The sequence below is a fragment of the Grampus griseus genome (genome assembly GCF_964374135.1).
Source record: "Grampus griseus genome assembly, chromosome: 1".
NCBI lineage: Eukaryota > Metazoa > Chordata > Mammalia > Artiodactyla > Delphinidae > Grampus > Grampus griseus.
In genome coordinates, this window is record NC_139017.1 from 129,209,875 (window position 1) to 129,230,794 (window position 20,920).

At 34.9% G+C, this 20,920-nt stretch overlaps 1 protein-coding gene across 1 annotated transcript in view; it reads left to right on the forward strand.

Moving 5' to 3' along the window:
* ITGB3BP (integrin subunit beta 3 binding protein) overlaps positions 1 to 20,920 on the forward strand; it is an 88,135-nt gene that overhangs the window by 4,125 nt on the left and 63,090 nt on the right. Inside the window, exon 2 of the mRNA XM_082653545.1 lies at positions 16,884 to 16,926. Within this exon, the coding sequence (XP_082509671.1) occupies positions 16,884 to 16,926 (43 nt within the window). The remainder of the gene's footprint in view (positions 1 to 16,883; positions 16,927 to 20,920) is intronic.

Here is a 20,920-nt window from a genome sequence, read left to right on the forward strand (position 1 = left end):
AAAACTCAGTAGATGGACTTACATGTTACAGTAGATTGTGTTGAACTGAACCTTCCATAGATAACAATTTTAAACTCTGGGCAAAATATTAAAAGTAACTTCTTGAAGGCACTGGAAAGCAACCATACTAGGCAGAAATTGGAGGGGAGGTGACCCTTGAAAGAAGGGAACTACAATGTGCAAAGTTTGCATTTATATTGTTTTATCCAAGGGCAGTCCATATGATGTAGTACAGCTAGAACTCAACGAGAAAGCTCCAGTTTTACTTGTTTGAAGAGCTGGGTTAAGAGCTTGGGATTACCAGAATTGCTGGCAAGTAAAGGGAAAATCCTAAAAAGAGGGTAGCCCCAAAATCTGGTTATAAACTGCCAGAATCCTTGATGGATCCCTTAACTGCACATGGATTAGGGATTCTCCATGAAGCCTGGCAAGAAGCAACAGCTGGGATGCTGAAAGAATTGAACAGTGATTTCAGCTGCTGTGCATCACTGGGGAGACAGATTTTAGAGTCTGAGTTTATTCAAGTTAAATGCCTGCTAGAACAAAACAACACTGTTAAGAGTAAGAAAGCAGAATTTAGAGTCTCGATGTCATATCATCTACAATGTACAAGATGCAATAAAATAATACCAAACAAGCAAAGAAACAAAATATGACTCGTTGAGAGAGAGTCAATTGAAATTGACCCCAAGATGACCTAGATTTTAGAATTAGCAGACAAAGACTTTAAAGCATCCACTATAAATATGTTCAAGAACTTAAAGGGAAAAAAAATGGTCATAATGAAAGGACACATGGGGAATCTCAGAAGAGAAAAAGACGCAATGGGAATTCTGTATTTGAAAAGTACAATACGTAGAATGAAAATATTTACTGTGTGGGCTTTATAGCGCAAGAAAAGAACTTGAAGATAGAATAATAGAAATGATCTAATTGAAAAAATAAAATACAGAGCCTTAGTGACTTTTGGGACAATATCAAGTGGTCTAATATATGTAAGTGAGTCCTAGAAATAGAAGAGAATGGGAATGAAAAAATATATGTATTTTAAGAAATAATGGCTCCTAAATTTCTCACTTTTGCTGAAAAACATAAAGTACAGATCCAAGAAGCTCAGCAAACTCCAGTCGAGATAAAAAATATGTGTTTGTCTATGCACATGTACATATACATGCCATAGTCAAACTGATAAAAATTTAAAATGAAGTGAAAATCTTCAAAGCAGCCAGAGAAAATTGATGCTTTACCTGTAGGGGAAACTATTCAAATGAAAGCTGACTTCTCATCAGAAACCATGGAGGTCAGAAGACAGTAGAATGACATTTTAAGGTGCTAAAAGGAAAAAAACCTCAACCCAGAATTCTATATGTAGACACTTATCCTTCAAAATGAAGGTAAAATAAAGATATTATCAGATAAAAACAATATTTGTCACCAACAGACCTGCATAGAAGAAATGCTAAAAAAAAATTCTTTGAGCTGAAGGGAAATGATATCAAGTACAAATTTACATCTATTTGAAGAATACTGGGAATGGTAGATATGTGATAAGATATAAAAGACTATAGTTGTCCATCAGTATCTGTGGAGGATTGGTTCCAGGAGGCCCCACTTATACTAAAATCACACAGATTTTATGCTCAAGTCCCTTATATAAAATGGTATAGTACAATGAAAACAGTTGGTCCTCCGTATCCGAGGGTTTTCTCTCCACAGAGTCAACCAACCATGGATGGAAATCTTGATCCACAGATGTGAAACCCATGAATATGGAGGGTTGACTGTATATTTATTGAAAAAAAATCTGTGTATAAGTAGACCAGCACAGTTCAAATGCATGTTGTTCAAGGGTCAACTGTGTATATTTTTTGCTTGTAACTTCTTGAATAGATGTGAGTGTTTAAAGCAAAACTTATAACACTTACTGTGGGTTTTATAACATGTATATGTATAACAGTATAGCACAAAGGACAGAGGAAATGGACAGTAACATTGTAAGATTCTTATATTTATGTAAAGTAGTATTGTATTAACTCTAAATGAACTGTGATGGGTTAAAAAGGCATATTGTAATGCCCCAGAGTAACTAATAAAAAATACAAAGAAAAATAATACATAACCCCCAAAATACATAAAAAACAACAGAAGAATTGAAGTGCTATACTAAAAAATGTTTAATCAAAAGAAAACAGGAAAGGAAGATCAGAGGACTAAAAAACAAATGAGACAGATGGAAAACAAGTAGCAAAATGTAGACCCAACTGTATAATGATTACATTAAGTTTAAGTGCAATAAAGACACCAACGAAAAGGTACAGAATATCAGACTGGATTTAAATATATATAGATTGATGTATATATATGTTTATATGTATATATGTATATATCCCAACTCATTTAATCCGTAACACTGATACCACCCTAACTGGATACCAAAATACAATAAAAGAATTATAAGAACATTGCTGACCAATGTATTTCATGAACATAGAATCAAAAATCCTCGGCAGAAGATTAGCAAATCTAATTCAGCAGTTGTAAAAGAGACAATACATCATGTCCAAGTAGGATTTATCCCAAGAATGCAGTTTTTTCAATATTTGAAAATCAATTATTGTTTTTAAAAGAATAAAAGATGGTCCTAATCGAAGATGCAGCTGCTTCTACATAACTGCTCTGGTCAAAAAGGATTCCAAAGTGACAGTTTTCCTTGATGATCACTGTTCTGTTTGCTGTAACTGATCTACAGCATTTCAGGAAAAGACAGTTCCCATTGTACCTGTCATTTCTCAGCTGTGCCAGCTGAAGATTGAGCTTTCTGGTGAGTGAGGACTCTGGGATCATGACAGTGATGGAACACAACAGCCTCAGGACCTGGTTGCCCCAAAGTTTTCCTGGCAGTGTCTGAACTGAAGAATCTTGAAGATACCAGCTTGTTGCTGGAGCCGTGCTTTAGAATAAGATTTGTCTTAAACTGTGATTGTGGCTCTACAGAGTTGGGAAAGAATCGCTATGGGAAGAGGCAAGCTAGGAGAGTACAGGCTCTGTTAGATGGAAACATTGACCTTTGTTGGGGTTTTTTTTGCTAATATTGGTACTTGACATATAAATGACCAATAAAAGACTCCTGGTTGGGTGGATTGATAGATAGATAGGTGGATAGATAGGTACATACTAAAGAAGATCATATTAATGGTTCTACGAAGAACACACCCATTTATGATAAAATAAAAACTTAGCAAACTAGGATAGAAAGGAACTCCTTCCTATGAAAAACCTACAAATATCATACTCAGTATTGAACACTTTTTCTAAGATTAGGAACAAGGCAAGAATGCGCCCACTCACAACTTCTATTCAACAAAGCACTAAAAAAAAAGATGCATAAATGTTGGAAAGGAGAAAGTAAAATTGATGATCTGCTGATGATATGATCATGAACATAGAAAATCCTAAGGAAGCTGCAAAACAGTTATTAGAACTATTTAGCAAAGATACAGAGCACAAAGTCAGTGTACAAAAATCAATTCTATTTCTACATGTTAGCAATGAACACCTGGAAAATGAAGCTTAAGTTTTTCCATTTATAATTATGTAAAAAAAATATAATAAGTTTAACAGAAGACATGGAAGATTTCTACTGTGAAAATTACAAAATGTTGCTTAGAGAACATAAAGAGTTAAATAAATAGGAGCATGTATGGATTGGAAGACTCTATATTAAAATGTTGGTTCTCTCCAATTGATGTTTATTTTTTTAATATATTTATTTATTTATTTATTTTTGATTGCATTGGGTCTTTGCTGCTGCTTGTGGGCTTTCTCTACTTGCCGCGAGTGGGGGCCACTCTTCATTGCGGTGCGCAGGCTTCTCATTGCAATGGCTTCTCTTGTTGCAGAGCATGGGCTCTAGGCACACGGGTTTCAGTAGTTGTGGAACGTGGGCTCAGTAGTTGTGGCTTGCAAGCTCTAGAGCGCAGGCTCAGTAGTTGTAGTGCACGGGCTTAGTTGCTCTGCAGCATGTGGGATCTTCCTGGACCAGGGCTTGAACCTGTGTCCCCTGCAATAGCAGGCAGATTCTAAACCACTGCGCCACCAGGGAAGCCCTCCAATTGATCTTTAGATTCAATGCAATTCCTGTCAATCCTGGCAAACATTTTAAAGGAATAGAAAAACTGATTTCAAAAATTTTATAAAAAGGCTGAGGACTTACAGTAGTCCAAACAATCTTAAAAAAGAAGAATGAAGTTGGAGTACATAGACTAACTAGACTTAGTGTATGTACAAAGTATGTACACTACCTAGACTTAACTATACTATATAAAGTGGCAATGAAATCAATGTGGTTTGGGCCTAATGGCAAATAGATAAAATGGAAAAGAATAAAAAGCCCAGAAGTAGAACCAAACCAAGTACCAAAGTAATTCAGTTGGGGAAAGAGAAATCTTTCCAACTGGTTCTGGAACACCATGTGGAAAAACAAACTAAACAACCTTGACTTCCACCTTATACCATATACAAAACTTAATTTGAGATGTAGCATAGTCTTAAATGTAACCAGTAAAATTTCTGGAAGGAAATACATGAGAATATTGTTACAACATGGGGTAGATAAAATTTCAGGCAAGGTACATAAAGCAACCATAAAGGAATAAAATTGGTAAATCAGACTACATATAATTTATATATTCTAAATATAAGTTTAGAATATATAAAGAACACTTGGGACTTCCCTGGTGGTCCAGTGATTAAGACTCTGTGCTTCCACTGCATGGGCACAGTTTCGATCCCTGGTCAGGGAACTAAGATCCCACATGCTGCGTGGAGTAGCCAAAAAAAAAAAGAATATATGAAGAGCTCTTACAACTCAACAGTAAAAAGATTAAAACCTTATTAAAATAGTGGTCCAAAGACTTGATCCAATACTTAATAAAAGAAGTTACGTGAATGGCAAATAAGCATTTTGTTAGACATCAGGGAGATACAAGTTAAAATTAAATTGAAATACTATATAACACCCAGTAAAATAGCTGTACAGTTGACCCTTGAACAACATGGATTTGAACTGTGAGTGTTCACTTACATGCCCACTCTTTTCAATAAATGTGTACTATAGTACTGCATAATCTGTGGTTGGTTGAATCTGTGGATGTGGAACCAAAGATATAGAAGACCGAGTATAAAGTTGTACATGGATTTTTTTTTTTTTTGATGTGGACCATTTTTAAAGTCTTTATTGAATTTGTTACAATATTGCTTCTGTTTTATGTTTTGGCCTTTTGGCCATGAGGCATGTGGGATCCTAGCTTCCTAACCAGGGATCGAACCCGCCCCGCTGCCCTCCGCCCACCCCCAGCCCCACCCCGGCCCCACACCAGAAGGCAAAGTCCTAACCACTCGACCGCCAGGGAAGTCCCTATACGTGGATTTTTGACTGCAGGGGGTTCAGCACCCCTAACCCTCCACATTGTTCAAGAGTCAACTGTGTATTATACATTTTGAGAATACTAGGTGAATAATGAATCTTAGTAAATAGATTTGCTTTGCACAGAAGTATGGGTTAGCACTTCTTCAACTAGTTTCTGTGTGCTCTAGGCTTGAGAGAATAAGTTTATTGCAGATAACGTGAGCTAGGCTTTCACTGTAGGCTGAGGAATTTAAAATATGTTGCCTTTGCATTGGAGGTATCAATATGAAATCATGGATTTTTAAATATATGTATAAAAATCCAGGTAGATAGAAAAGTATGTGTGTGTGTTTTCTGTTCTAGCTCTGTCCCTTGCCTTTAAGCAATGACATAAGCATCAAGGAACACACCTAGTGCTGAGATTTTGATTTATAAATGCCATTGTCCACTAAAAAGAACCAAGTTTCTTTAAAGCAAAAGCTAATTCCAGTGCTGGAGCAGAGAACATTTTGTGTGAGTGAGTGTGCATGTGCAAATAAGGAAATATAATGAAGTGCTCAGAGAATTACAGGTACATAAGGTACATTGGAGGCAGTGTGAAAGGGGAATGATCCAATTGCCAAATCTGGAACAATTAAGATTAACATAAATGGTAGGAATTGATTATAATCCATTGGATTAAATAAAATTCCATGATTCTATAGTGATATAAATAAATGAATAAAGAGGAGAGAAAGGAAAGCTATTCCTTGGAGTGGAATGCTAATTAATAATTAAGTGATAGGATTAGAAAATCATCAATGGTTCTTTAAAAGTATTAGGACAAAGTTTGATAGGAAACAAGATATTTACATATAAGATTTTTTATATATTACATTGGAGAAAACTGGCAGATAACATCTTAATCAATGATCAAAATACGTATCACTGATATTGTGAGAAACCAACATCATGTGCCTCAAGTTATCATGCTCTCAAAAGGATACAGCATCATTTTTGTAATACTTATGGCAAAAAACCCACATAGCCTCATCATGAGAAAATGTGAGATAAACCCAAATTGACAGATATTCTACAAAGATAACTAGCCTGTGCTCTTGAAAAATGTCAAGGTCAAACAAAAGAAAGGTTGAGGAGGAGCTGTTCTAGGTAAGGGAGACTAAAGAGATGGGACAATAAAATGCAATGAGTGATCCAGGATTGGATCCTAGACTTGGCGGCAGGGGTGGGGGGATTGGCTATAAGGGGCATTTTTGGAGCAAGTTGTAAAATTTGAATATGGTCTCTTGATAGTAGTATTGTATCAATGATAAATTTCCTGATTTCGATCAATATGCAGAAATCAGTTGCATTTCTTTAGTAACCAACTACCAGAAAAACAAATTAAGAAAACAATTCTGTTTACAATTGCATCAAAAAAGAATAACATTCCTAGGAATAAATTTAACCAAGGAGGCAAAAGATCTGTACACTGAAGACTATAAGACATTGATAAAAGAAAATCAAGAAGACAGAAATAAACACAAAGATATTCCATTTTTATGGGTTGGAAGGATTAACATTGTTAAAATGTCCATACTACCCAAAGCAGTCTACAGATTCAATGCAGTCCTTATGAAAATTCCAACAGTATTTTTCACAGAAATAGAACAAACAATCCTAAAATTTGTATGAAACCACAAAAGACCCTGAATAGCCAAAGCAGTCTTGAGAAAGAGCAAAGCAAAGTTTGAAAGCATCGTGCTGATTTCAAACTATATTACAAGGTATAAAAAATCAAAACAGTATGGTATTCGCATAAAAACAGGCACATAGATCAATGGAACAGAATAGTGACTCCAAAAATAAACCCACACATATTTGTCAATTAATTTACAACAAAGGATCCAAGAATATACAATACAATATGAAGGACAGTCTCTTCAATAAATGGTGTTGGGAAAACTGACAGGCCGATGTAAAAGAATGAAACTGGACCCCTATCTTACACCATACACAAAAAATCAACTCAAAATGGATTAAAGACTTGAAGGTAATACCTAAGATCATAAACCTCTTGAAGAAAACATAAGCCATAAGCTCCTTAACACTGGTCTTGGCAATGATTTTTTGGATCTGACACCAAAAGCAAAGGCCATAGCAGCAAAAATAAGTGGGACTACATCAAAGCAAAAAGCTTCTGCACAGCAAAGGAAATCAACAAAATGAAAAGGCAGTCTACAGAATGGGAGAAAGTAATTGCAAATCATGTATCTGATTAGGGATTAATACACAAAGAACTCATACAACTCAATAGCAAAAAAACCCCCAAACAATCCAATTTAAAAACTGGGCAGAGCTGCTTGTAAATTTTGGAGATTAATCCTTTGTCAATTTAATCTGCAAAATTTACAAGCAGCTCATGCAGCTCAATATCAAAAAAACAAACAACCCAATCCAAAAATGGGCAGAAGACCTAAATAGAGAACTCTCCAAAGAGGATATACAGATTGCCAACAAACACATGAAAGAATGCTCAACATCATTAATCATTAGAGAAATGCAAATCAAAACTACAATGAGATATCATCTCACACCGGTCAGAATGGCCATCATCAAAAAATCTACAAACAATAAATGCTGGCGACGGTGTGGAAAGGGAACCCTCTTGCACTGTTGGTGGGAATGTAAATTGATACAGCCACTGTGGAGAACAGTATGGAGGTTTCTTAAAAAACTAAAAATAGAACTACCATATGACCCAGCAATCCCACTGCTGGGCATATACCCTGAGAAAACCATAATTCAAAAACAGTCATGTACCACAATGTTCATTGCAGCTCTATTTACAATAATCAGGACATGGAAGCAACCTAAGTGTCCATAGACAGATGAATGGATAAAGAAGATGTGGCACATATATATAGTGGAATATTACTCAGCCATAAAAAGAAATGAAATTGAGTTATTTTGTAGTGAGGTGGATGGACCTAGAGTCTGTCATACAGAGTGAAGTAAGTCAGAAAGAAAAAAACAAATATCGTATGGTAACGCATATATATGGAATCTAAAAAAAAAAAAAAAAGTCATGAAGAACCTAGGGGCAAGACGGGAAAAAAGACGCAGAGAGTGGCATGGACATGTATACACTACCAAATGTAAAATAGATAGCTGGTGGAAAGCAGCTGCATAGCACAGGGAGATCAGCTCGGTGCTTTGTGACCACCTAGAGGGGTAGGATAGGGAGGGTGGGAGGGAGGGAGATGCAAGAGGGAAGAGATATGAGGATATATGTATATGTATAGCTGATTCAGTTTGTTATAAAGCAGAGACTAACACACCATTGTAAAGCAATTATACTCCAATAAAAGTGTTTAAAAACCCCCAAAAACTGGGCAGAGGACCTGAATAGACATTTTTTCCAGAGAAGACATACAGATGGCTAACAGGTACGTGAAAAGGTGCTCAACGTCACTAATCAGCAAGGAAATGCAAATCAAAACCACAATGAGATGTCACCTCACACCTGTTAGAATGGCTCTTATCGAAAAGACAAGAGATAGCAAGTTCTGGTAAGGATATGGAGAAAGGGGAACCCTGTGCAGTGTTGGTGGGAATGTAAACGGGTGCAGCCACTATGGAAAACAATAAGGAGGTTCCTCAAAATACAGAACTTCTATATGATCCAGAAACTCCACTTCTGGGTATTTAGCTGAAGGAAATCAAAACATTAACAAAAGGTACATGCACTCCCATGTTCATTACAGTATTATTTACAATAGCCAAATATCCACCAATGGATGAATGGATAAAGAAATATATATATATATATATATATATATATACACACATACATACATATGGAATATTATTCAGCTATAACAAAGAAGAAAATCCTTCCATTTGCAATATGGATGGACCTTGAGGGTATTATGCTAAATGAAATAAGTCAGAAAGAAAAAGGTGAATACCATATGATCTCACTTATATTTGGAATCTTTAAAAAGAACAAACTCATAGAAAAGGAGATCAGACTTGTGTTTACCAGTGATGGGGGATAGGGAAGGAGGAATTGGAGGAAGGTGGTCAAAAGGTACAAACTTCTAGTTATGTAATAAATTAAGTCCTGGGGATGTAATGTACAGCAGGGTTACTATAGTTAATAATACTATATTGTATGTTTGAAAGTTGCTAAGAGATTAGATCTCAAAAGTTCTTATCACAGGAGAAAAAATCGTAACTATGTGTGGTGATTGATGGATTTTAACTAGACTTACTATGATGATCATTTCACTATATATATATATAGAATCATGTAGTACATCTGAAATTAATATTATATTTCAAAAAATTTTCCTGATTTTGATGATTGTATTGTGATTATGTAAGAGAATATCCTTGTTCTTAGAAAAACACACAAATATTTGTGGATAAAGGTATACAGTGTCTCCAACTTATTTTCAATGGATCATAAAAAAGATTTTGCATTGTATATGTATGTGTGTGTGTATGTTTCTATAGAGAATGATAAAGCAACTGGGACAAAATGTAAACAAGTATTAAGTCTGGGTAAAGGTTATCAAAAACTGTTATTCCTAGAATATTTTTAACTTTAAAAATATATAAAAATTAAAAGTTCCCCAAAAATACCCATCAAATTGTTTTAAAAAATGCTAATGGATGGATTAAACAGTAAATTAGACACAATTAAATAAAGAATTACACAACTAAAGATAGACCTGAAGAAATTGCCTGATAGCATAGAGATCAATGATAAGAAATAGATGTTTAGAGATATGGAAAATGGAATAGAAAATCTAAAATTTCTTCTAGAGGGAGTCTCAGAAAGGTAGAATCAAGGAGAGCCAATATTTGGAGAAATTATGGCTTAGATTTTTCCAGAACTGATAAAACACAAATCCATATAAGAGACTGCCTTAGAAATAAGACAGTGTTAATATGACATCCTTTGGGAACCTACATTTAAAGCACCTTAAATAGAATTGAAGGATTATAAAAAATGTAAGGAATTAAATATGTTCTTGAATTTAAGACTGACGTTTTAAGTAAAAAAAAAATTAAATTAATTATTAATTTATATAATATAACACCTTTGTGCCAATCACTGTGTCAGGCTTTGGGGATTCAAATATGAACAGATGTTACACTCTCTAGTTTGCATTTTAGTGGGAGAGATAGTTCAAGTATTTTTAGAACTAATAATTTACCAGTTAACAGACAAGATGCTAATGATATAAATACATTAGTCTAGGGAGGAAATATACTATTGCAACTTGATAAGTTTAATGAGAAGAACATGCACAAGTATTATAGGTATGGAATGGAAAGATCCTTAGTGCAATCTGGACAGTGTCAGGGAAAAATTAAATATGACTGCTGGAATCTCAGAGAAAAGATAGACATCAATGTTAGTTTATTATTGTTAATTTTTATGTTGTAAAATATTATACATACAAAAAGGTATATAAAATATCACCAGTCCACCACATTTAATTCTGATAAACCTGTTTAGCCCCTTTTAATAGAATCTTTTAAAAGACTTATTCATGTCCTTTATATATGTATGTGTGATGATACACATATGTATATGTTTCTCACAGAAGGTAATAGTAATGAATGTTTTATTAATGTTCATTTTTGAGAGTACCCATTTAAGAATGAAATGATCTTATGGCATTTCTCATTTTATTCAACCCAAAGAACATCTCACCTCCATCCATATATCTTCTGGGTTCAGTATTCCCAAATATATCCCTTTTATGTCTGTAAAAATTCTTTAGCTAATTCTTTATTAATCTTTTGATAAAGCAACTTTTGACACCATAAGTGTGTTGCCCAATAACTGGTTAAGGTTTTGGCTAGTTTTATCATGAAGAATAACAAGATTAATCATTTATTTAGTTGCTTTCACGTGGTGACCATATTTCTCCATGCAGTGGAGTGATAATCCCACTTACCCATGCTGTGATAGTGAATTATTATGTGACCTCTGTCAATGTTGAACACAAAAAAGCATAGGCTTGAATGAAAGGGAGAATGCAAAAGGATATAGGAGATTCTTCTCCCTTCTTTGCTCATTCCCATACATGGAATGGAAAATGTATCATTTTAGATTTCTCAATTTGTACCTAAAGAGTCACATGGGATGTGAATTTGGCCATTGCCTTTCATCAAGGGATTTCTAAGCATCTCATAAGCATATTCCATAATCCTCTAAAAACTGTTTGTGTAGTTGTAGCTGGCAATATTATTATCTCCATTATAGAGAGAAGTAAATGGAAGCACTGATATACTAAGTGATATTTTTATCTTCCATTCAGAAATTTACCACTGGTTTACAGGCCAGTATTATTTATCACCTTTATGAAGCTTAGTGAGATTATGTGATTTGCCCAACCTTAGGGGAAAATTTTGGCATAACATCAAGGCTCCTGAGTCTTATATGCCTTACTAATTTTATCTCCTCCCCACACACATACACTCTTACCCTCAGCTCTATTGAAAATCATATTTAATCCAATGTTTTAAAAGTCCTGTAAGGGATGAGGTATTACTATTAGTCATGATTGTGGTTACTTATGTGGGAGAAAGGAGGGGTGAACAAGATGGGACAAATGGAAGGTTTTGGGGGAGAGCTGGCAAACTTCTATTTCTTGATCCTGGGTGATGGTTACAAGGGTGGTTGCCTTATAATAATCCATTACGCAATATATTTTTTAATGTAAAAAAAAAAAAAGTCCTCTAAGGGAACCTCAAATCATGTTGCTTCATGAGTCTTGGAGGTGTCATTCCTGGTTCTTAATTAGGAATCAAATGATAGTTTATTTTTTCTAAAATAGTTTTTTTAATATTGTAACTGCTGTTATTAATGTTACATACTAAAACTCATGCACTTGTTCTGTTCTGATGAGTTAGAGAATCCTATTCAGGATACTACCATGTGGTAAGCTAAATAAAATAGTGGAAGATGGTCTTAGAGAGTAATATGGCTAATTCTACATGGTTACTTTCTTTTCTTTTCCTGTTGATATAAAACTACATATCTTTATCTTTCTTAAATTCTCACTAGCAATAATGCTGGTAGCAACCAGAATTTTGATCCCAGTGAAGCTAAACCTAGTACACCTAAGTGTACTAGGGGTACTGTAGTATTCAAATTGTGGGCACTGGTGTAAATTTGGGTTAAGTTGAAAGTGAGAAGTAACCTGTAGAGCAGCGGTCCCCAACCTTTTTGGCACCAGGAACCGGTTTCGTGGAAGACAGTTTTTCCACGGACCAGGGTGAGGGTGTGTGTGGGGGGATATGATGGTTCAGGCAGTAATGCAAGCGATGGGGAGCGGCAGATGAAGCTTCACTCACTTGCCCGCCACTGCCCACTTGTGCAGCCCAATTCCTAACAGGCCTCAGACTGGTACCAGTCCATGGCCTGGGGGTTGGAGACCCCTGCCATAGAGATTATAAGGTTACCCATAAGAGGGAGGTAATTAGGATATAATAGGTAGGTGCCCATTTAAAATTTATTTATTTATTTTTAATTGTGAAATATACATAGCATAAAATTTACCATTTTAACCATTTTAAAGTATACAGTTCTGTGGCACTTAAGTTCAGGTAACCCTTGAGTAAATTGGGGATTTACTCTAGTTATAGTCCACCTATAACTTTACAGTCAGCATTCTGTATCCCTGGTACCACATCCACGGATTCAACCAACTGCAGGTTGTGTAGTACTGTAGTATGTATTTCTTGAAAAAAAAAACTTGAGAATAGGTGGACCCTTGCAGTTCAAATTCGTGTTGTTCAAGGGTCAACTGTACATTCACATCGTTGTACAACAATTACCATCGTCCAACTCCAAAACTTTTTTCATCTTGCAAAACTGAAACTTCCTATCCATTGAACAGTAACTCCCTATTCACCCCTCCTCCTAGCCCCTGGCAACTATCTTTCTATTTTCTTTTTTCTTTTCTATAATATATATATACTTTTAATTTTTATTGGAGTATAGTTGCTTTACAATGTGTTAGTTTATACTGTACAGCAAAGTGAATCAGCTATACGTATACATATATCCCCTCTTTTTTGGATTTCCTTCTCATTTAGGTCACCACAGAGCACTGAGTTCCCTGTGCTATACAGTAGGTTCTCATTAGTTATCTATTTTATACATAGTATCAGTAGTGTATATATGTCAGTCCCAATCTCCCAATTCATTCCACCACCCCCCCGCTTCCCCCTTGGTATCCATACATAAATGTTTGTGTCTCTATTTCTGCTTTGTAAATAAGATCATCTATACCAGTTTATTCAAATTCCATGTATACGCGTTAATATACAATATTTGTTTTTCCCTTTCTGACTTACTTCACTCTGTATGACAGTCCCTAGGTCCATCCATGTCTCTACAAATGACCCAATTTCGTTCCTTTTTATGGCTGAGTAATATTCCACTGTATATGTGTACATCTTCTTTATCCATTCCTTTGTTGATGGACAGGTTGCTTCCATGTCCTGGCTATTGTAAATAGTACTGCAATGAACACTGGGGTGCATGACTGCTTTAAGCACCTCATTTGAGTGGAATTATATAGTATTTGTCCTTTTTTGCTTGGCTTATTTCACTTAGCATAATGTCTTCAAGGTTTATCCATGTTGTAGCATGTGGACTTTCTTTCCTTTGAAGGCTGAATAATATTCTCTTGTATGTGTATATACCAAATTTATTACTTATTCCTCTGTCCACAGACACTTGCATTGCTTTCACCTTTTGGCTATTGTGAATACTGCTGTTATGAACATGGGTGTACAAATATCTGTTTGTGTCCCTACTTTCAGTTCTTTTGGGTATATATATATTCATAAGCGGGATTACTGGATTATATGTTCATTCTAGGTTTAATTTTTTGAGGAACTGCCAAACTATTTCCATAGCAGCTGTACCATTTTACAGTCCCACAGGACAAGAGTTCCAGTTTCTCTATCCTGGCCAACATTTATTTTCTGGATTTTTTGATAGTAGCCATCCTGATGGTTGTAAAGTGGTATCTTGTGGTTCTGATTTGTGTGTCTGTGGTTCTGATTTGCATTTCCCTAATACTAGCGATGTTGAGCATCGTTTCTTGTGTTTACCAGCCATTTGTATATCTTCTTTGGAGAACTGTCAATTTGAGTTCTTTGCCTATTTGGGGGTGCCCATTTTTTTAAAATCAAGGTAGTAACCACAAGAGCTGCTATTACTTTACAGAACTACCAGAGATATATCACTTTTAATTGCTAACTAATACTGGTAGCAAATAAGTAAGAACTTTAGGAAAATATTTGTCCCACATATCTAATCAAGTTTTGCCTGTCCTTCCTTTGTGTGTTTCATCCATCTCTTTCTCTCTGTTTCTGTTAACATCATCCTAATCCACTTAGCATCATCTATGCTACAGTTGTTTGTGAGTTTTTTAAAAAGGGTAAAAGCATTTAGTAGGTGCTTAATTTAATAACTGATATCTTGACACTGGGCCCAGTTCTACCAGAATGGTAAGAATAGATGGTCTTAAATTTCTAGTAGGTTTGTTTTTCTTTACCTCTTTAGCTCCTCCCCCTCAATTCAACAAGGATTTATTATGAACAGGGTGTAAAATTTGAGTTTCTCTCACTCAAACTGTGTGATAGGGGGCAAATCACACTAAACTCTTCTCTATTGGATGATCTAAGTAATCTCTTAGGTTTCTCCTAGTCTTGTCTAGTAAATGTCTTTATGATTCTTGTAACTATTACCAGCTTTTGGATATTAGATGCCTGAATTATCTGAGAACCACATTACCCACAATAAATCCTGTTTTTAGATTCTCACTAAACTGTTAGAGTGAGAGATAACAGTCTAACTCAGATCACTTTCTTATTTACTTTTACATATCTCCTTGGGCTTCTTAGATCAACCTAGGACCTAAACTGGAAACCTTTTAAATACAAATATTTAGTTTCTCTAAGAATTAGCCATCACTAATAAAGCAAGAATATTTTGAATGGTTAATATCGAGGGTGGGGGTTATTTACTTCTAAAAAGTAGTATTGCATCTTAACAGCATTTAAAAACAAAGGCTGAAAAATGCTGTACTGTGTACAGCATGTAGTTTTTGATTTCTACTTTTGAAGTTTTATAAATACAAAAAACATCTCACACACCTGAATAGGGTAATATATATTCCAAAGCTAAATATAGTACTTTTTTTGATTAGCTGCCATTTTTGTTCATAACCTCTGTTCTTCCCTTGCTTCATTGAGAATTCACATTAAATTGATTTCAAGTGGACTTCTAAAAGATATGAGTAATTCTTTAAACCAATTTAGTTAATTTTAAGAAATAATGTTATGTGATAGGCTAATGTAGATATAATAGCAAAATTAAGTGAACTATTTTAGATAGATTAAATTTTTGTATTTAATATTTATTGCTGAGTAATTTTTATAAATTGTCCATCTCTTCTATTCCTGCTTCTGTCACTTGTTTGAAAGTCAGTAGTCACTTATTTATGAATAGTCATTTTCTAGGATCTATAAATTTTGTTTTGTTTTTTTGTAGTACAACCTTTATAATAAAATTTGTTTGCTTTATGCTCAAATTCTCTAATATTTTAAATAACTTAATTTCTTTTTCTCAGAGATCGAGAAAGTACTTTTAACGTTGCATTTGTCACTGGGAAAACTAGTTTTAATTTATATTGACCTTTTTCTCCTTTGAGCATTTAGTCTGTGTTCAATAAAATGTTGATGACTGCTCTTTAGAAGACAGCTGTACGAAATAAAGTATTATAAATATTCAGCTTTCCTTTCTAAGCATTGTCACCAACAGCTGGGCATCCAGTTTAGCAGAACAGATTTTGCACAGAGAGAGCCTGGCATGTTCCTGAATCAGTTTAGTGAAGGAGACAAAATATAGTTTCTTATGGATTGGGGACTTATAAAGACATAGAGTATCTGTTCCTCAGTTAAGTCATAGTCTGGTAGCACTGAATCATGTTTAAAGCTAGAATAGGGTGCAAAACTTTTTCACCTTGCTCATACTTTTATTTTAATAGCTAGTGTATTATTTCTGCAAATAATATACTTTCAACATCTCCATTGAAGGTATGTAAATTATTTTCCTTTTATGTATAATTTTTGTTAGTGGTATTTTAAAACACACAAATATATTAATTTTTTACTAAGATTATTTTATAATATAACTTTAGTGTTTGAATTGTATAATGGTGCATATATATAAAACTACATATATAAAAATCCATCTAAATATTTAATTATGATTTCATCTTGATATATGCTATCAAAAAATCAGTTTCATCATTGTGAAAATTGCTTTCTTCATAGGTATTCTACTTTAGTTGGTGAAAGTAACTTAGAATCTTTGTTTATATAGATTACTCTTAAATACTTGGCTACTTAAAGCATATTAAATCTAAGATGTCTTTAACTATTTTGTTTGCAGTGTTAAAAGATCACTGAAATTGGATGATCTGTTAAAAGCAAATGTAAGTATTTACTTATGAGTTTGTAATTGCATAATAAGATTGTGTTTTTAATTTTTTAACAGCTAATTTATCCTTATACTAAATGTAAAAAGTATCAAAAAAAACCCACTGTGACATAATTGTTATTGGTACACCATTTTCTACATATAAAATTTGTAATCTAATATATGGAAATTCCTGGCCAACTTGAGGTTTTTATTTAAAGGGCAAATTATTTGAAGCCTTAATGAAATAATTTAGTGGAAATTAATTCACTATTTGTAGAAAAAAAATGCTCTGCCACTTAAATGCAGATAAATAAAGATGGAACAGTGGCAGTGCTTTAATCTGCATTCTCTAATCTGCTAAAATGAAATAAAAGCATTAACAACATTTTTATATCAAAAAGGTAATTACCCCCTCAGCTACGCTGGCATGAATAAACAATTAAATACTAACACTGTAATAAATTTCACTGTGGTTGTCACAACAAGAATAAAATTGTACTGTTGCTATTACTTTTCGTAAATCTCATCATAGCACATTACCAATACCAGCATATCATGACATATGCTAGTTTATTATCTTTTCATTACCAATATTGGATCTAGATACAGACACTAATACTGGGATACTTATGGCCTTAGTAATCTTAAATGCAAGTAAATTGGTGAGAAAGTAAATTAAAACAAATAGTCAGTAAATGGGCTCCTATGTGAGATCCCATATGAGAATGCCATTTCAAGAAATGGGTTTTATATGGAATTTCTCTTCAGAAGACTCACTGGTATTTAACAATTTACCATTTTTAAAAATTCCTAGATGCTTTTTTTAAAAATTTAAACAAAGGTGGCAGAATACTGCAATGCCACTAAAAAAATCATTAGCAGTGTAATTAGCAATTTAGAACACTATTATCCAACTTGTTCTGTACAGAATGCAGCTGTGACTGTAATTTTGCATCTGTTTCTTTGGTCAGAATGGTATTTTGGTAGATGAGTAGTCCAGCTTGAAATGAAATACTGTTCTTTCCTGCCCCAAAACTGTTCTTTGGGAGGTGGTAACATCATTTGAATGGAAGAGAATGGCCATTTAGGAATTCATCCTTTTCATAAAGTACAGTTGTTGTCATGGCAAGCTTTCTATCCATTTTTTCTCCAGATTAGGATGTGTCAAGTGACACAGTGACACAGCTAATATCCTGTATTAGAAAAATACATTGTTATGTTTGGCCCAATTCTGTACCTTTAAACCAGTTGACTTAGCTTGGTACCGCATGGCCACCAACTGCTAAATGCAGGTTCCTAGCATCCTAGCCTGGGCCTTCAACATTTCTGTTTTCTAACCTATTTCTAATATTTATTATTATTTCTGATATTTTCAGCTTTTGTATCTTGCCTCATAATTTGTTTGCAGCTCTTAGATCTGACAGCTTTGGCTCTGGTGCTAAATCTAGGCTTCTCTCTTTAGCTACATTTATGCTTCTGTCCATTCCAGTAACAGCTAAGCCCTGAAGCAGCCTGGTTCCCAAGAATCTGCCTACATGCCAGTGATCCCACTGAGGCTGCCTTAGTCCGTACAAAGGAGAATTACCTATAACTCTAAGAGCACCTAATTGCTGTGAAGCTATAGAGGAACTAGTAGTAACTTTGTGGTCATTTTGCCTTACCCATATGATGCTGAAGGAAGAAGGCTCTGGTGTCCAAGGAAAGGAGATGGCTTTTATATGCCAGTTGGTTGAAGTGGAGCCTGTTCATTCTAAACAACTGGTGTTTTCTCTCCCAGCAATAATTAGAACTACCAAATCCCAGTGTTCCCAATGTGGCTACAGACCTTCATGGAGATTAATGCTCCATGATGTTAGGGCAAGTCTGCAAAAGTAATTTTCCTTATGATTCCCCTAATAGGGAAAACAGAGGTATGGATCATTCCCTGTTATCTTCCTTTAATATATATAGAGTATATACTATGAGTACCACTACTTGCTGAACCTCTCAAATTGTTGGGGGGTAATGAGTGATGAAGGTTTTGATTTATCATTACCTGCAATATTGGGGTTGCTGAAGTTATTGCCCTCCAAGCACTGTTTCTAGATGAATTTTCAGAAACAAAGTTGAATTATTTATTACAAACTGTTGCCAATGGCAGTCCAGATGAATTTATAGGGACAGCTGGCTACCTGGTTATATACCTAGCCAGCTTGACCTAATCTCTTTCAGGCTACTTCAGAGAAGGAATGGGAGAAGCAGATGCTGCAGATTGGGAAGGGAAGGAGCATACTTCCTACCAAGGCCAACTCAATAGGCATGCTGCTAGAATGAATGCAGTGCAGGTTTGGGGGAGGTTTGCTGATTTGGACATACATCCCCAGTCGAAATTATTCCCTTACCGTTAGTAGGATAGTTCTAAGTCTGATTATTCCCATGGCCTAACCTTATCTCTCTGAGATAAGGCTTTTACTGACTCCTGAAATTAGAAAGAACTTGGGACTTCAGGGCATTAGGAAATATTATAGCTCATATTCTGTAGGCTTACTTATTGATTTGGCTCATCTGCTCCTTTTTCTCCCCCTCCCTCCCTCTTCTTCCCTTCCTTCCTTACCTTTTTTTATGGAAACTTTCAAACATACACAAAAGTAGAGACAATAATACAGTGAACTACCATGTAACCATCACCCAGCTTCAAAAATTATTAACATTTTGCTTCATCTATTTATATATATATATATGTACACATATATTAATGTATATATGTGTGTATGTATCTGTATTTTTTTTCCTGGAATTTAGCAAATCCCAGACATGTTATTTCATCAGAATATTCTTCAGTATGCATTTCTAACAGATAATGACTTCTTTCATAACTATAGAGCCATTATCATACCTTACAAAATAAGAAGTAATTCCTTAACAAAATCTTTTTAAAATTATTATTTATTTATTTGGTTGTGCCAGGTCTTAGTTGTGCCTCATGGGCTCCTTAGTTGCAGTGCATGGGCTCCTTAGTTGTGGCATGCAAACTCTTAGTTGCGACATACGTGTGGGATCTAGTTCCCCGGCCAGGATCGAACCCGGGCCCCCTGCATTGGGAGCACAGAGTCTTTACCACTGCACCACCAGGGAAGTCCCAATAATATCTTTCACCCAGTTTATATTCACATTTCTATAGTTGCTTCAAAATGTCCTTTTACAGTTGGCTTATTAAAATCAGGATCCAAACAAGGTTTACACATTGTAGTGGTTCTTAAGAACCTTGAGTTTTTTTTCCCCCAACTCCTTTTAAATCTTTTAAAATCTCACTCTTTTTCTTGTAATTTATTTTTTGGAAAAAACTGAAATATTTTTTCCATATTTCACATTCTAGATTTGGTTGATTGTTTTCTTGTGGTGTCCTTTAAGTGATTTCTCTAATCTTCATATTTCCTATAAAACTCACAGTTAAAACTAGAGGCTTGGTTAGATTGTGGTTCATATTTTGATAAGAATGCCTCATAGGTAGTCTGTGTAGTTCCTGTCTCATCACCTCAGGAGGCACAAAATGGTCTTGGTTTTACCAGCCTGATCCACCCATAATAAAATTCTCCGTCAATCTTTCTCCTAATTTTTTTTAAATGCCTTGATGATTATTTTATAGATTCCTTATTTCACTACAGTTATCAAATATTGATTCCTTTTTTTTTTACCTTTTGATTTTGGAGAATTTTGATTATGGAGAATGCACTGCCCATTACCCAGCTTCAGTAATTATCAACACAAGTCTAATCTTATTTCATTTATATTCCCACGCATACTTCAGTATCCCCCATACTAGATGATTTGAAGCAAATCTCAAACATCATCCATATCATCCTAAATACTTCAGTAATTATTTCTAAAAGATAGACTTTAAAAAAACTATAATAGTATTATCAGGGCTTCCCTGGTGGCGCAGTGGTTGAGAATCTGCCTGCCAATGCAGGGGACATGGGTTTGAGCCCTGGTCTGGGAAGATCCCACATGCCGTGGAGCAACTAGGC